General features: G+C 40.3%; 1 protein-coding gene across 6 annotated transcripts in view; it reads left to right on the top strand.

The window, feature by feature from the left end:
• The window catches only part of eya (eya transcriptional coactivator and phosphatase 2), a 546,589-nt gene that overhangs the window by 434,949 nt on the left and 93,464 nt on the right, over positions 1-18,176 (top strand). For all 6 annotated transcript variants that reach the window (XM_083113334.1, XM_083113331.1, XM_083113332.1 and 3 more), the window contains one exon: positions 4,905-4,954. In XM_083113334.1, coding sequence (XP_082969460.1) covers positions 4,905-4,954 — 50 coding nt within the window. The remainder of the gene's footprint in view (positions 1-4,904; positions 4,955-18,176) is intronic.

The following is an 18,176-nucleotide window of genomic DNA, read 5'->3' as shown; positions in this document are numbered from 1 at the left end:
ATGGTCTAATTTCATTGAAAAAGGCAAAAAAGGCATTATAATTAAAAATAGGCAGTGGGGTCCCAAATAGGCAAAATAGGCAAAATGAAAAGACTTCTAAAACATTCGAAACAACATTTTTTATGTATTTTTTATATCCGGAAAAATTTTTATCAATATATCCAGTAGATAAAAAGAGGCATTTTGCCAAACTTCCGGGCTCTACTTATAAAATGTGCCACTTTTTGTGAGCAGGGGTGTACCTACTCATTCTCTATTTTGCGATCAGCGAAAAACGAAGTAAAATATACCAAATCAATAATCAGTCCCGAGTAGCCTATATGTGCATAAAGAGTACTTTAAAACACAAAATGGCTGAATTTGGTCAGAATTATTATGAAAAGTGGATAATAGTTTATTTGTGGCCTATTTAAACTAATATTATTCACCACTGTCTCCCCTATACCTTTTCATGTGTCTTATCTTGTTAAGTGGTGTCGTCAGTGGAATTTAGAACTAAACCCTCAGAAATGCTCTTTCCTTACTTATTCCCTAAAAAAGAACAAAGTTGTGTCTACTTATACTATTGAAAACAATCCAATCCAAAACGTTTCAACCCAAAAGGACCTAGGTATTATCATGGATGAAAAACTCACTTTTAATTATCATATTATAGCTACCACTAAAAAAGCCATGCGCCTTCTCGGTCTTCTATACAGATTTAGCGAAATTCAAAACTCATCATCTCTTGCTTTATTCTTTAAATCTTTCATCTCGTACATCCTTGAATACTGTTCCCCAATTTGGGCAATGGCCTCAAAATCCAATCTCACCAGAATAGATTCTGTTGTCAGTTTCTTTCTTGCAATTGTTCGCCATTGAATACGTTCCTTTCGACATGTATCCAAATCAGACACCATGGCTGCTCTGAATATTCACACTCCATCCTTTCGTCGTGATCTAGCTGACATGAAATTTTTATAGAAGATAATAAATGGCAAAATCAGAACAGATCTACGAATCAGTGAATTCACACTTAGGGTTCCCCAAAAGCAAACGCGCAACCTGCAACTCTTCCACAACCCAACGACTAAGCTATCCCTTCTACAGGCTCCCAGAAATCTACAACAAACTTCCCCTGAATGTAGATATTTTCCTTCCAGAACGTAATTTTTGTATATTACTGACCAAGAACATGTAAATCTATCCCATCTTGTTATTTTTTGTTTCTACTTTATGTTGTTTCAGTGTAAAATGGCCAAATAAGACTGTATCTGAAACTCTGAGTAAATGAATAAATAAATAAATGAATAGTTTGATCTGTGGTCCGAACAAATCATGTTTTGGTTTGCTGCAATCGGGAAACTTTGCCTTCTAGTCGGTTAGTTAGACGTGTAGGTATTTTGGCCGCACTCTACCGGCACGTTTCGAAAGAATATGCTTGTGTAAGCGTGCATACTCTCTGGTCTACAATATATGCATAAGCGTGCTTACATGTGTGTGCGTGTGTGTGTGTCTGCGCGGTGGGTCGGCTCAAACGAGTGATTGACGCTTTTATAAATTGCTCGTCCTGTTTCGGTACTTTGCCTGGGCGTTGGGTGGTTCCGAGTAGAGAGAGAGAGATGAAAAGATGGAGAGAAGAATCTGGTCCAGGGAAGAGGAAGATGCGACTATGGTGGCCTCTGGCTGCTGCTCGAGGAACTAAAGAAGTTTTTGGAAAGAGATCAGTACCTGATTCCTCTTCTCCCTCCCTCCCTCTCTCTCATGGTTCTCCATCAGTGTTGCCACAATTTGAGGGTAAAATTTCCCTTTCCAAGGGGTAAGATTTTTCCCTTCATATATTGGTGATGGTGGTGGTGTTAGTAGTAGTAATATTAGTATTATTTCCGTTTCTCCATGTTTGGATGAGTGTACATTGTTAACATATTAATCACACATGTCCTAAGTTTGAACCCTCGTCGGGCATCCAGTAAATGTCCAACCTCATGTTACTACAACCGAAGATACGGAAAAGCGTCGTACAATAAATAAAACAGAAATATAAATTAATATAGGCTCATACTCAAACAAGAAGGAACAGCAAAAAAAAAATCTGTCTTCAAATTTTCCTGAGATTGTGCAATTTTTCATTGAAATTCCCGCCGGCCTCCGTGGCGGTTAGCACAACGCGCTATAACGCGACTGGTCCCGAGTTCGATTTGATTTATTTTACTTCGCTTTTGTGGTACTTTTGACTAATCGCGAAGATGGGGATGGATGATGATGTGATGATATTGATGAATGGACACTCACAAACACCCATGCCCAGGCGGGATTCGCCCCCCGGGACCCCTGGCTTCATAGCGCGATGTGCTAACCACTCCGCCACGGCTATCCCGGGTTCGAATCCCGGCCAGCCCATGGTTGTTCTCTATGAGTGTTTCTTCGTCAAAATCATCATGTCATGACGCATCCTCATCTTCGCGATTAGCCAAAGTGACATAAATGTGAAGTAAAATAAACCAAATCAATCATTGAAATTCCCTTTTTGCTTTTATTTTGGTTCATATTTCCCGTCACGTGGCAACACTGTTCTCCTCTACTTTGTGCGTAACCAACAGGTTTCTTTTTTAATGTGTGTGGGTCGTTACGTCCCTGCTAAGAATTGCTAGTGACAACCTCCCAAGCTGCCATTTGGAGCAGCAGTTGCTGTAATCGCATGGAGAGCAGGGACGCAAGAGTTATCCTTCACCCGCTGACCCCCCCAGCGTAGAGAATTTTCTGATTCAATCTACCGGTCTTATTTCGCGATGGAAACGATTCGGCCTATAGTGAGGATTTGTGCGTCCCTGGTGACGGGTCAGTGTTCGCGTGTTTTTTTGCGTGTGTTCCGGTGTTTAGTGTTCTTGGACCGTTGGAACAGGTGAGTTGATCCCATGGGCGTAACCCTTTTGGGCAGAATCGTGAAACTTTCCATAAAAATAGTAGCATCCTGAGGTCTGAGCCGAGGTATCGGTGTCGGAAAGTACCGATTGGAATTCATGTACCGATACCAGCCGATATTTTCCCGGCATTTCACGAGATTCGCAAGAAATGACGTGCGACACTTTTGCGGAGTCAAATTATCCTGAAAATTATACAAAATTCGAAGTTTCTTTTTATTTTGCTCCGAGTTTTGTGGGAAAAACTGAATTTTGTGATAACATAACCTGTAATTTAATATTCTGATGTAATTATTGAATATTTTGAAGCAAAAACTATTGGTAAATTGATGCGTATAATTACTAATAGTAACCAATATTTTGAACAACTTTTCATTATTACAATTTTCAAGTGTTGGTATCGGTTGGAATCGTGAAAATATCGGTATCATTATCGGTTCAAAGTGGTATGTATCGGCTCAGCCCTATAAATAACCCTTACATTTGCGAAATTATATATATATATATATATATATATAAATATTATTACTTTCCTTCTCGAGTCCCAGGAGGTTCATAAAAATACACATAACGTGTAAATTTTAATAAATGTTGATTTTATGGGGAAACGCCCCCTTGCCCCTTCCAAGTTACGCCTACGGTTTATCACCCCAATTTTTTCCATAATCTTCACGATCTTCCCGTAGTGGTATTCTAGCACTTGGGAGAATATGTAATGCAATTTTTTATGTAAGGGTGACATTGTTCATATACAGAATGTGCATAATAACTGAGTTTATGCTGTTCGTAAAGTAACTGCAGGTATTTGTACACCCAACGGCGGAAGAAACAGTAGGCGAATTGTCCACCACCATTTTCATTCGGTCTGAATTACACAGTGAGATGACAATGCATTGAAATGAAGACGTCAATAAGCAGAGAACAATGCCTGCTTCGAACCAACATAGTTTCATTCCTTAAAACAACACAGTATGTAGAATAAGGAAGTATTGAAAATAGCTGTGGACAATTTGCTTACCATTATCTTTGCCGTTGATTGTACCTGCATGTGTGTAAAGAGCAGCCGTGGAAATTTTGAATTCTATCCGCAAAACTTTATTTCCCACCGCCATTGCTAAAAGAATGGGACGACGACTAGCATCGTGCTGTACCCAGAGTGTGGCAAGAATTCGAGTACCAGTTGGATGTGTGCCATGTAAGGAATAGTCCCCACATTGAGCATGCGTCGTGAGTCTTGTGAAGTTCTGGCCCTCTCTCTTCCATCCCATGTATAGTTTATCATTTTATACCGCAGGTAAAATAAATAGAGAAATCGGATATTATTTTATGTACACCCTGTACAGGGAAAAAAGTTTGGAATAACCCCAAAAAATAATTTCTGTTTAAATAGGCGACAAACAAACGATTGTTCATCAGAAACGAATTTGGTAAACACTACCATTTTTTTTGTTTAGGATAACCAAATATCTTACCCAAATGTGCTTTATTTTTTTTTCTGTGCACACTTGTTAATCTCCCCTTCCTTTTTTGCCTTCATAATTTCATTTCAATACGAGATTACAGCAAAACCAAGAGAACTGATGTGTGCACAGGAAGAAACTGATTTGTTTTGAATTAATAAATCATGTTTGGTGAAAACATTTTTTAACAATAAACAAAAATGTTGTTAACCCTTATTAAATATATTAATTTTGAACATTTTTTTGATAACTAAACAAATATGCATGATTACAAAAAGAGGAGATTGTGGTGAACAAATTTGTTGGTTGCGAGAAACATTTTTTTTTTGGTTATTCCAAACAAACCTTTTTCTATACCGAGTACCTAAACTCGTAATACCATAATGGATTCCTATATTTTTATAGTGGTCCAGAACCAGTTGCTGATAACTTATTAGAATTCTTACGTTGTCATTGTAATTGTTGTTCAGTTATTATGTTTTAGTTGTGTTCATAAATGTCTATATGGTTGTATTCATTTTGCCCTTTCCCCTTTTCTTGCCAGGTGAAACGTCCCCGAACGGACCCTGACCTGGACACTCCGACGAGAGATAGGTAAGTACGTCAGCATCATAGTTTAGTCAGTGGCGTAGTCATAAATTTTGTAGGGGGGGTGTTATGCCCGGTTTTGTTAATAGTCCTATATTTTTGTCCTGTTTTCCTGCATACATTTTTAAAAATTGAAATTAGATGAAAGAGTTGGGGCATATTGCCCCTTCCAACCCCTGGACACGCCACTGTGTTTAATAGTTACTATTATTCTAAGTAGCTAAATAGTTTTTTCTTATTATTTTCATATGGGCATGGTTGCTAGAGCGTAGGTCGGAGTGCCACGTTTTATTTCACACAAAACACGCAGTTTCCAATTTTTCTTATGTAATTAACATAATTCTTAGCATTCGTCCATATGTGCGTAAAACGCCACAGATGTTTCTTCTGCAATCTTACATTGTAAACAAACGTCTAGTTGTACCACAATCATAGAGAGTTTATCAATTTCTTTTACGTGTGTGTCTCCAAATATTTAAATATCAGCGACTATATTCTACTAAACAATATCCTGGTTATATATAACAATATCCTCGGAACAGTGCCGAGACAGAGATCAAAATTAGAGATGAAACAGAGGCTTACTCGCCGGGAATTCCGTCTCGTTAGAGACTTTGGTAAATTTAGAATATAAGCTACCTGGATAAAAATTCCATCTAAATCAATATTGCTTAGCTGCGCGACTTATTCATACATAAATCAGAATGTAAGGTGTACATGGAAATTTCACCCAAATCAAAATTGCTTAGCTGCGTGACTTATTCATACATAAATCAGAATGTAAGGTGTACATGGAAATTTCACCCAAATCAAAATTGCTTTGCTGCGTGACTTATTCATTCATAAATCAGAATGTAAGGTGTACATGAAAATTTCACCCAAATCAAACTTGCTTTGCTCCGTGACTTATTCATAAATCAGAATGTAAGGTGTACATGGAAATTTCACCCAATTCAAAATTGCTTTGCTCCGTGACTTATTCATACAGAAATCAGAATGTAAGGTGTACATGGAAATTTCACCCAAATCAAAATTGCTTTGCTGCGTGACTTATTCATGCATAAATCAGAGTGTAAGGTGTACATGAAAATTTCACCCAAATCAAAATTGCTTTGCTGCGTGACTTATTCATACATAAATCAGAATTTAAGCTGTACATGAAAATTTCACCCAAATCAAAATCGCTTTGCTGCGTGACTTGTTCATGCATAAATCAGAATGTAAGGTGTACATGAAAATTTCGCCTTAATTAAAATTACTCTACTATGGGACTTCTTCAAGCATACCAAGATTGTGCATGTTGCTATTTGCAAGTTTTTGTTGGTTTTACGAATTTTTTGATGGCGGCGGCATTTTTGCATGAATTATTTCAAGACGAGAACGAGATTGTTTCATCTGTCTTCGTACCGTCTCTGGTGTGTATATTTTAACTTTTGAAACTAAATATTTCCCACCTTCGTTGCTTACTAATTTCGTTAGAATATCTCCGTGAAGATGGTGTGCAGCATCATGTATGGCTTCGAGATTTTCCACGGAGCTGAATGGTTAGGTGTGTCGCATTTATGCAGGTGGTACCTGGTTCGATTCCTCTGTGGGAGCCCAAAAATTTCGATGTTGTGACTTCATCAGGTGGACAATAAGAAGTATCGGTGTCCGGTCCAGAAAGCCCGATAACAGCAGCGATGGGACTCGGACGTGTCGACGATTGAAAATCTCGCGTGTTGGCAGTTCTCGGTTCACAGAGGGGTGTTGCGCCAAGGAGCGATGGGCTCCGTAATGGCGAAGAAGTAACTGCCGGTTCCCGGGTTCGATTCCCGTTGTACACACATTGCGTAACAGCCCATGAGGGCCAGTGCCTTACTTACAGACTTCACTTCCACCAGAGGTGGGCGATCAACCAATCAGTTTTGGGGTGACGTGTAGTCAGCATTTTTCCATGACTGAAATCTCAGGAGAAGTGGATACACTTTCCCAAGGAGACTCGAACCTGCGCACTTTCCATGATGCCTTAGATGGGTGATCCCCCCCCCCCCCGCCCCGCAAGTAACAATAGTTGAGGAAGATTAAACCGATTTCTATCTACTGTCAAAGTTTTATAAATAAATAATTTGGATAACTTTTTAAGTACAGTAAAACCTTGTTAATCCGAACACCGATAAGCCGGACTTCGCTTAATCCGGACAGGCAAAAGACAATTAAAGAAACATAGTACAAGGTTTTAAATGTGTCTAGAAGTCAACAAGAGAACTTCCGATATTAAAGGCAGTCAACCACTGATGAAATTCAGTTTCCCGCAGGCTTTGTACTGTACTGTATAGTGTATTTAGGCCTATGCCCTTTAAATACACCATAATAAACGTGTTTTGTTGCTATAAACGGAGTTTTAATACACTTTCTACTGTTCTTTTAGGTTATCTCAGTTAATCCAGATTTTCTTTAAACCGGTCAACTTATCCCCCCATTAGTCCGGATTAACGAGGTTTTACTGTATTAAAGAAAATTTTCCTCCAAGCTACGGAAAATGTTGGGGAGGCGGTGAAAGTTACGGAGTGGCCAGTACCCCTGACACCCCCATAACACCTAGTCTTCAGATGTGATAGTGCAACTGGGCTGGTTTTTGATCTTTCAAATCGCAACAACTTCTTCAAAGTTGCACATCCGTTTTTTGCCTCTGACATAACTTGCGTAATTGAAGGAGGAAGATATAAGTGAGATGCACAAACTGAAGGAGCCTTTTGTAGGACCACCAGAAGAAAGAAGAAGCGGGAAGAAAATTCAACATTTCTCCGATGAGTTTCGGTGTGAGGCAGTGAGTTTGTTATCTTCTCTTTAAAAAGTTGACCTGAACTCTCAGGCTCATCATCTATCAGGGAGGATAATTAATCACAGCACGGATGTAAAAACAACTGTACGCATCTTAACCTCCGTTAACGACCATCCCTCTTCGGCTCACATGTGAGGGCTTCTCCTCTTCTCTGTTTTTGCTGGTCTGGGCTACGGACGCCGAGAGTAGGAAAGGCAAACACCAAGCTCCTTGCTTGAAGATCTCTGCGCTCGACAATTACACAGATAGTAAAGCGACTGCCACTGGAATGGTTACTGTTGGTGCTAACTGGAGAGCTTTGTCCGCGAAAGAGTTGCCTTCATCGTTCAGGTACACTAGGGTGGAGCGAAAAAAAAAAATTTTTAAAAAAAATCTAATAGTGCGGAAAAGTTGTCTTTTGATGTAAAAACGTCAAAAATAAAATTTGATGGTGATCGGAGAATGTCTTGAGGTGCAGCGAGTACGATAAAGTTTCATAAATTTGAAATTTATTTGCTTTATTTAAACCTTTTTCTCAAGTTTATTTACGCTATAAAAACCCAAATCAAAAAGTTCGTACTTTTTATGCCTTTTTATTAATAGAACAAACGTTTTTTTTGGGGGGGTTACATTTAATATTTTAATGATTATTTTTTTATCCTCTCCATAAATTTAAACCACCCCCCAAGACGTTTGTTCTATTAATAAAAAGGCATACAAAGTACTAACTTTTTGATTTTGGCTTTTCTACCGCAAATAAACTAGAGAAAAAGGTTGAAATAAAGGAAATAAATTTCAAATTTATGAAACTTTATCGTACTTGCGGCACCTCAAGACATGCTCCGATCACCATCAAATTTTATTTTGGTCGTTTTTACATCAAAAGGCAACTTTTCCACACTATTAGAATTTTTTTAAAAATATATTTTTTTTTCGTTCCACTGTACACGTTTCATCTAGGTGGTGGAATCTAGGATTCAGGGAACGAGAATCCTGGGTTCGGTGGAGGCACGTCTTGCTCGGATTACACTTTAAAACTGTAGGTCCAGGCCCAGTTTGCCTCTCTCTACATGAAATGGATTTGGGAACGAACTTCGAGAATCAGTTTGATTGATTTGGTTCATTTTACTTCGTTTTTCTGCATCTTTTGGCTCTCACTTAGATGAGGATGAGTAATGATTGGTGGGAACACCCATGCCCAGGCCGGAACTTGGGCCTCCCAGATGGCGCAGTGGTAGCGTTGTTGCCTTGTAATCAAGGGGTCCCTGGTTCGATACCCGGTGGAGGCACTTAGTGGTTCGGATCCCACTTTAAACTGTAGGTCCAGTCCCGATTAGCCTTACTGTGCATAAAGTGGACTTAAAACACCAATTCATTCGAACACGGAACCCCTGGCGACGTAGCGTGCTGTGCTAACCACTCCGCCACGGAAGTCGGTTAAGGAGTCCGAAGATTCGAGAATCGGATGACGAATTCAAGATTTTCCAATCAGATTACGAATACGACTTTCGGGAGTCGGGGTATTTATTCTATTGACCACTTTCCTTCGCTAAATTGAATGAGACGAATCAAGAATCTGCAATCTGATAACGAATCCAGGATTCTCCAATCAGATTTCGAATCCTATATTTTACAATCAGTTGATAAATCCAAGTTTCGAGAATCAGATAACGAATCCAAGATCCTGCAATCTGATAACGAATCCAGGATTCTCCAATCAGATTTCGAATCCTATATTTTACAATCAGTTGATAAATCCAAGTTTCGAGAATCAGATAACGAATCCAAGATTCTGCAATCAGATAACGAATCCAGGATTCTCCAATCAGATTTCGAATTCTAGATTCTACAATCAGATGACGAATCCAACTTTCGAGAATCATATGACGAATTCAAGATTCTCAAATCACATTACGAATCCAAGATTAGAGAATCGGGGTATTCAATTGCTCACTTTCCTTTTCTAAATTGAATGAGATAATAATAAGCATTAGACAGGCGTATGAAGCTGTTTATCGTCTTTATTCAATACAATTTATTCGCCATATGAGTTTTAATATTTTCAATGCGTCCTATCATTTTTTTCAAATAGAAGGAAGTCAGAAAGAAGTATTGTTTTTCGGGCTTCAGTTCCGAAGAAAAAGTCGAAGAGAGAGATAAAGTTGTGAGAGAATGGTTACACCAATTGAACACCTTTTAATTCCAATATTGTAGGTCTAAAAGTTTTCACCTGCCCTAAAGAGTTTATGAGCTGCTTGGAAACGCCATGTGTCCACGTCATGCAAGTGCGGTTGAACAAGGAAAGACCAGGAAAGAAATAAGACGCTTAGGACTCAGCTGTATTCTTGGTGCCCTCAGTATCAGGATAATTTGTTTTATTGCGAACAGAGCGCCACAACACATCCTTGCCCAATTCATTTCCGACGTGGTTCGTAATCAGCGTTGCCATAACCAGAAAGCAAAATTTCCCTTTTCATTCAGTTTTCCCTTCATCCTAGCAAAATTGAAATCGCGATTATAAACCGTCAATAATGATTATTGTGCTATTGATTGTAGCACTTGTCGAATTATTACTAGTATTAATATGCGTCCACTGCCTTACATTGGGTGCGTTCCGAAAGTCATAACGAAACGAACAAATCGAACGAGAGTAACTGGACTCGTGAACCTGGTGAAACCAGTTATTTTACAGACTTATGGGACACTCTAGACGAAAGCGCAACGCAGTGTTTTGTTTAGAGAAAGTTTCCACATGGCGTCCAGCAGAAGGCATTTCCTTCTGACAGAAATAAACTCTACTGCGGATACTGTTACTCATTTTAATCACATTGTAAGAACAGTTGAGGCACACTCATCTTGTGCATGTTGCTTCATAACGCTCTCTTGTTAAAATTATAATACAATTCCCGAACTAGTGCGGTTTGAAGCCATCATGCACCCGCGGTGTCTGCAGGCAGCATACGATTCTCACCGAACAAACCAGCCTCCTGGCCGTGCGTTTGGCGAATCTCGTTCTTGCACGAGACGCACGGAATGCGACTTCTGGGACAGCATAATGAACCTCACGAAACGCACGGAAGCACTTATGGGACAGCCAGTTACCATAACTCGTTTAACGCGTTAAACTCGTGCGAATTTCGGAACGGGCCCTTTATTTCTCGGAAATGTAGGATTTATTGACTGAATGAGAAATAGGAAGCAATGCTGAAGATTAGTTTTGCAAATTGCCCTACCTCTGCAGGAGAGCGACTAGCACGTCTCGCTACGACGCCAGGGGTCTCGGGTTAGAATCCTGGTCTGGGCATGAATGTTCTTTGTGAGTGTCCACTTATAAATTTTATCATGACACCACTCATCTTGAAATCAAATGTAATGAAAATATTCATAAAAATGAAGTTTATATTTGATATTTTAATTAAGAAATTTTAATTGGAAGGTATTAATTGTGGTTGATTTTACTTCGCTTTTCTGCCACTTTTGGCTAATCGCGACGATGAGGGTGAGTGATGATATGATGAAATTAATGTAGGGACACTCACAAGGAACATCCATGGGCAGGCCGTTATTCGAACTCGGTACCACCTGGCGTGGAAGCTCTTGTGTTAACCACTCCGCCAGGTAAGTCGGCTATTTTGGTTTGTTTTGGGAAGATAATTACACAGCCTACTCCACAATTCAATCAGCTTGATACGGATATGTTCAAAGTTCCCTACAATTTTGTTTATATTTCATGAAATTTTCCCTTCGTCGAGGGAAATTTCCCTCATGTAGCAACACTGTTCTTATTCATCCAAAGTCCTGAGTGACCGTGCACGTTTGCGACACGAATTGCCAGGGAAAGAAGAAGAAAAAGGGGGGACCAGGGTTCCGGCGTGTGTAATTGCCCATTGTCCACGCATGCAGGTCCAGACTGCACTTGCAGACGTGTGGGGTGAGAGATCCCCATATGTTGACGAACTCGGCTCCTGCGGTACGTGCTCACAGCCTTCCTCAACTCATAACACGACTATCGCTCCGCAGTCGAAGATAACCTATTTGCTTTTGCAAGGACAGCCTCCCACGCTTGACCACGGGTTATCGGAGCGTTGCAAAGATCCGAGAGGGATTTTTTTTGTTCCGCGTATCGCAGACTGGCAAGTTCCTTCCTTACAGGTTGCGAAAATATGGGGTTGCCACTACTGCATTGTTTTTTGTGAGCCTTCATAATTATCATCACTCGTGATTAGCCAAAAGTGGCAGGGAAGTGACGCTAGGTAAGAAGAATGAAATCAGTAGTAATTATCAGTGTGTGAATTAAGGGGAGGGGGCGATTCCAGGGGTCCGGACCCCCCCGAAAGTACTAAAATAATCAAAATATAATTGTTTAGCATATGTTATGAAATCGATGTTTAATTCCGCTGAACTTATTGGAAGGCAAGGAATTTGGCTCATACGGCTTTCAAGGACACTTCCAAAGATTTATGCACACCACTACTTATGATAATATGCATATAAAATATCAATCAACAACTTTACTTTTAACCAGTTGTAATAGGCAATTATAAGTGATCACCGTGCAATGATTCTTGCCTGATACAATTGGATATAACTCATTTTTTGTTATTCAATAAATATTCAATTCTTTATCAATATAACATTTATTTCCTTGCCAGGCCAGTTGTGTTTATACAAACTTTGGCGGTCTTAATTACATGTAAGGTAATGTTAATGAATACATGCTGTTATCTATATTTTCTTTTACCATCTTTTTACTCATTCATGTAATAATAACAATACAAAATTAATTAATTTACATATTTAATATTAATTTGATATGATTATTCTAATCCCCAAAGAAAATATCCCCTACGTGTAGTTTATCTCTCTCTTTTTAGGAATACTGGGCCCAAAAGGGGGGAGGGGGCGTTGACCCCCACGAACTCCCCGTGGGCACGCGACTGTCATTGATAATTGTGTCCATTAATGGACCAGTCATCTATTTTTGTGTACGAGTTTGGGGTTTCTTATACACAGACTGTTTCAAAATTACGTGTAAATGTTGCGAGATTTAATGACGTGGGTTAGAAATCAATGTTGTAAGGTGTTTAATAGAACCGGAGGGTAATAGTTTAGTGTGCTGACTGGTAAGATGTACAAATTTGCATACGCAAAAATAAAAAATAGAAACCACCCTGGAAAGAAATCACAACTACGCCACTGAGTGAACATCATCTCCCCCCTCCCCAAAGTAAAGAGCTTAATTCGTACAGTGGTTATTATCATAGTCGTAACTTTGCGGGGTCAACAGGGCACTTCCTCTCCACAATTTTCAGGTTCACTATTTTTTTAAATCCTCCTTCGGCCTAAGGAACAAATTTTATGATTTCCGAAATGTATTTAGCAAAATAGTTCTGGACGCTATTTTTATGCGATGGGCATTTTTCGATTCTGCCCCCCCCCCCCCTAAAGTTACGCCCATGGTTATTATTGATAATATTGCTGGTATTTGAAGTACGGATGGAGTATCGGACATTCTGATATCCAGATACAAGGATTATCCGGATATTCTGCTATTGTGATACACGGATTATCCGGAAGTCCGAGTTTGGATTATCCGAAATGCCCGGATATCCCAATGTGTACCTTATCCCGACAGTATTATCTTTTATCAGTTTTACAGCCTATCCACATACCAGGAGCATATATTGCAGGCTAGCTAGGCTATCTGCGAAGCCTGAAGCTTAGAAAGTAAAATACTGAAGATAATGGCAATTCTTAGGAGTTGGCAACCTGGATTCTTAGGAGTTTGCAACCTGGATTCTTAGGAGTTGGCAACCTGGATTCTTAGGAATTGAAAACCTGGATTCTTAGGAGTTGGCAACTTGGATTCTTAGGAGTTGCCAACCTGGATTCTTAGGAGTTGGCAACCTGAATTCTTATTAGTTGGCAACCTGGATTCTTAGGATTTGGCAATCTGGATTCTTAGGAGTTGGCAACCTGAATACTTAGGAGTTGGCATCCTGGATTCTTAGGAGTTGGCAACCTGAATTCTTATTAGTTGGCAACCTGAATACTTAGGAGTTGGCAGCCTGGATTCTTAGGAGTTAGCAACCTGAATTCTTATTAGTTGGCAACCTGGATTCTTAGGATTTGGCAATCTGGATTCTTAGGAGTTGGCAACCTGAATACTTAGGAGTTGCCAACCTGGATTCTTAGGAGTTGGCAACCTGAATTCTTATTAGTTGGCAACCTGGATTCTTAGGATTTGGCAATCTGAATTCTTATTAGTTGGCAACCTGAATACTTAGGAGTTGGCAGCCTGGATTCTTAGGAGTTGGCAACCTGAATTCTTATTAGTTGGCAACCTGGATTCTTAGGATTTGGCAATCTGAATTCTTAGGAGTTGGCAACCTGAATTCTTAGGAGTTGGCAACCTGAATTCTTAGGAGTTGGCAACCTGAATTCTTATTAGTTGGCAACCTGGATTCTTAGGATTTGGCAATCTGAATTCTTAGGAGTTGGCAACCTGAATTCTTAGGAGTTGCCAACCTGGATTCTTAGGGGTTGGCAACCTGAATTCTTAGGAGTTGGCAACCTGAATTCTTAGGAGTTGCCAACCTGAATTCTTAGAAGTTGGCAACCTGAATATTTATAAGTTTGCAACCTGACTACCGTTGGGATGGCAACGTGGCTTCCTTGAAGACGTCAAGAATGAGCCTAGTCTTCTCCCTTCCTCCATAGCCTAGAACCAGGTGTCATAGTGAGATAGCCGAGGTCTTAGACTCAGCATACGCCACTGCCACATACTATTCTTGTATTCGTCGTTTTCGTATTTCAATGTACGGATTTTCTACAAATCTTTCATCAGATCTATTCTATCCGAATAATCCGGATTCTACGGATGTTCGGATATCTGGATTATCTGTCGCGTCCGAAACGAATATCGGATAATTTGACCATCACTAATTTGAAGTGTACAATCCTGGGGACTGCTGGCAGTCGAACCCATCTCTGCCAAGCCTAGATCTCTGTGCAATTGTTATTCATACCGTGGGACCTTAACACGAACTTGCGGACCAGAAAAACTATTTCGGCGCCCCCATTGAGCAGGAAAGAATGAACCGAGAATCCCTTTCGATTTAGATTCTCCACATCGCGGCGTGCAGGCACGACTCCTCTTGAATTCCCCCCCGCATGTGTTTCCGCAGCCTTCACATGAGAAGCATTTTTCCCGAGTCGCGAAGCCAAAGCACTCTTTGAAGCCATCACTCCGGCGTTCGCGGCATCCGCCCGCCTCGCTCGGGAGAGAAATATCACTCAGCCCATCACCCAGGTACAAAGCTTTCTGTTAACACCTTTCTCTGCGGCCCGTACTAAAACCAATAATAAAACTTCTCTTTTGCTCCTGTACTCGACATTCTCCCAGCTCCGGGGACATACATCAGAGGCGAGAGCCCATCGGATTCGTGGCAGTGTTTCAAACTGCGTGTTTTCTCTTTTCGCCATATGGTGTCTGCTGTTAGGAAATTCATTGGGTTCAAGGATATAGAATATTTATAATCTAACAACTAAATCAGGCTTATACACTATCTTCCACACCCAAATAGAACATATAACGGTCAAATATTGAGTGACAAGTAATTAATCTAATTGCCCGTTAGTAGGAATTAATTGCAATTGGTAATATTAAAATCCGTCGCGAATACAGGTGTCTAGCGAACTGCCTTACCCAACACTAGATTGCTCAACCACCGTTTTTCGCCCGAATTCGGATTTACATGCATTCTTATGGGAATAACAAGAAAAATGCAACTTCTAAACCAATGGACCGAATTTGATGAGATTTCAACCAGCGGAAGACCACATCATGAAAGTACTGATTCCAAGATTTGAGCCTAATCAGAACAGAACTACGGGAGTTATGAATTATTAAAGATTCATCGCTGAATTGAAAGGGAGAAGCTACCCTACTGAGATGCCTTTGCTTTTCGTGACTGACTACAATGGAGGAAGAGTTAGCCTAATCTCTGCGCGAGGGGCTGCTACCAAAGGTTAAGGACCGGAGTGAGCATTGACCAGGATAGGAGGACAACGGTCAAAGCACCAGAAACAATAAACAAGCACCTGATCATAGAGGGTAGCGCGTCACTACGTTCAAATCTGGAATAAAAGGGATGATTTGAAACAGTTTTGCACAGTTTTGCCTACAATCGCCACCGGAGTGTGAGCTACGCGCGACCGAGCTGCGAGTTGCAAGCAGACTCGAGGTCTGGATTTGTTTTTCCTCGAGTGAGTGTTTCAGAGCCATGGAGTAGAGCAGAATAGAACCAGGGGGTCGTCCTCCCCTTGCCGTCAACGCATCCGTGCACATACGGGTGGTTATGTGAGAATAACGCCAGACACGTCCACCCGTGTCAATCGTCCGAAACAACGTCCTAAGTAGTGAAAGTTAATACCATTTGATATCCATGTGAAACCGCGAATGGCTCATCGCGTATGTTCGTCTCATCGCCCAAGTCACGTATCTGTACTTACGAGTGACCGCGAAGAACTGACCTATTATTGCGCAAGTTGTCGTATGGAGTCGACAGTGAACGAGTGAAGCCAGGATCCGATGAGGCCAGATGGAGCTGCCGACTGATCCACTTTCGCCAACCAGGATAACCGCGAGGTGCAACAATGGAGCGTGGAGGCCTTCCAAATCTGTAGGACCACTTTCACCCAACCCAGGTCAGAGGGAATGCAGCGAAGGTAAGATCCAACCATGTGCGTGTGTGAGAAAGATGACGACTATCTACCGCGAATCTGCGTAAATCAAATCATTGCTTAACTTAAATCAGCGCTATGGCATCCCTAGACATCTGTTTTCCGGCGGAGTAATCAAATGTTAAAGATGAGAGTTTATGTTAACAGCAAACAATAGTTTATTGAATATATTTATACCTTCAGAAAAGATAGAAGGGGTTCGCACAAGGAACAATTATTCACTTTATGCTTAAAATCCTAAACGATAAATTGTAAAAGGCAATGTAGCCAGACATAACAAGAGTATGGTCAAAGTAGTAATTAATCTAACCTTTGTAATTGTCATATTGTCGCCATATGCCATGGAATGAGAGTATGAATGTGAGATCGAGTCAAAGAGGGCAAGATGTACTGTGTTTTTATCTGTGCTTTAATATATGTGTATATTCAGAAACACCGTAGTATTATGTAACGTCATTTCAGGTATTTAAAATCAAATCCTCCTAGGTTTATTCTCGGTAACTCCGACTGTTAGGCACTTATCCTGACCGTATTATATTTCATGTAATGTTTAATTCGCCCAGCAGGTGAGGCGAGAGATTCTTCGATGTTGCGTTGCTAAGCTCAGCTCAGTTGAGTTAGTTGAGTTAATTAGTTTATTTATTAAATTAGCAGCCCGTGACGAACATAAACATTAAGCCTTGTTACTGTGAAGGACTTTTAATTCAATGGAAGCGTCACACTGTAAATTGTTCCCGACAACCATTCATAATGCGCAGCTCTTCGTGGATGTATCCGATTAAAATCGTTTGCAATGGCATGCGAACTTCTCTCCCTAGACATCACTTTGATCTCGACGCGTTGCCGATGCGCTAAACAAATTTTAAGGCATTTTTCTAACACCTCGAAAAGGAGCAAATTGGTACAAGAATTCAGTCATAACTTTTTACTGGTTAAAGATACGTCGAAAAAACCTTGACCATTGCATTTCTCGTGAAATTCTAGCCTGATTTGATATATCACCCCTTTCCCATTTAAAATTCTAAAGTTGAATTCAAGATGGCGGACATCAAGATGGCCGCCGACCACGTGGGTAGCGTCAATGTGGTTCCCCCTTGGCCTGTTAACGATTCGTCATCACCATTTCCATGTTGCGCGCTACAGTGGCCTTGTACCAGGGGTGTTAAGTGACTTTTTGAGCCACCCTGTATAATGTAAGGGGATAATTTGTTAAGCTTCTTGTAAGAGTATTTTAGCGCCTGTAATATACTTTGCGAGTCTAACGCTACTCACATTTGGCTATGTAAACCAGTGTCTATTCTGGATACCAAATAACCATTGGTCCTCGTTCTGGTATGATATTAAATCATATCATCATGTAATACGAAATGACATAGAAGAAAGGAAAACGATGGAATCAGTAAACATTCCGCGTAACTTAATGGCCTGTATAATTAAAGGTATCGGGAAAATAAGCGCATACCTCCGAAAGTATGGGGTTGGAGGAGGGCTTTTTCCATCCCTTTTTTTTAAAGTTCAAGGACGTATTTAGGAGATTGGGCTGGAGAAATAGCTACTGCAATCCATGCTGAAAGTATCATTCCGAAACCAATAAAAAAAGTATATATCCTAGAGTCCCTACTCGTCCGAAACTACAGTGAATTAGAATGCAAAATTATTTAAGAAGCCTATTTTGTGAGA

This window comes from Lepisma saccharinum, chromosome 27 (genome assembly GCF_977018435.1).
Source record: "Lepisma saccharinum chromosome 27, izLepSacc3.1, whole genome shotgun sequence".
Classification (NCBI taxonomy): domain Eukaryota; kingdom Metazoa; phylum Arthropoda; class Insecta; order Zygentoma; family Lepismatidae; genus Lepisma; species Lepisma saccharinum.
The sequence above is the reverse complement of the archived record's forward strand: the minus strand, read 5'-3'. Positions and strand labels throughout refer to the sequence as shown.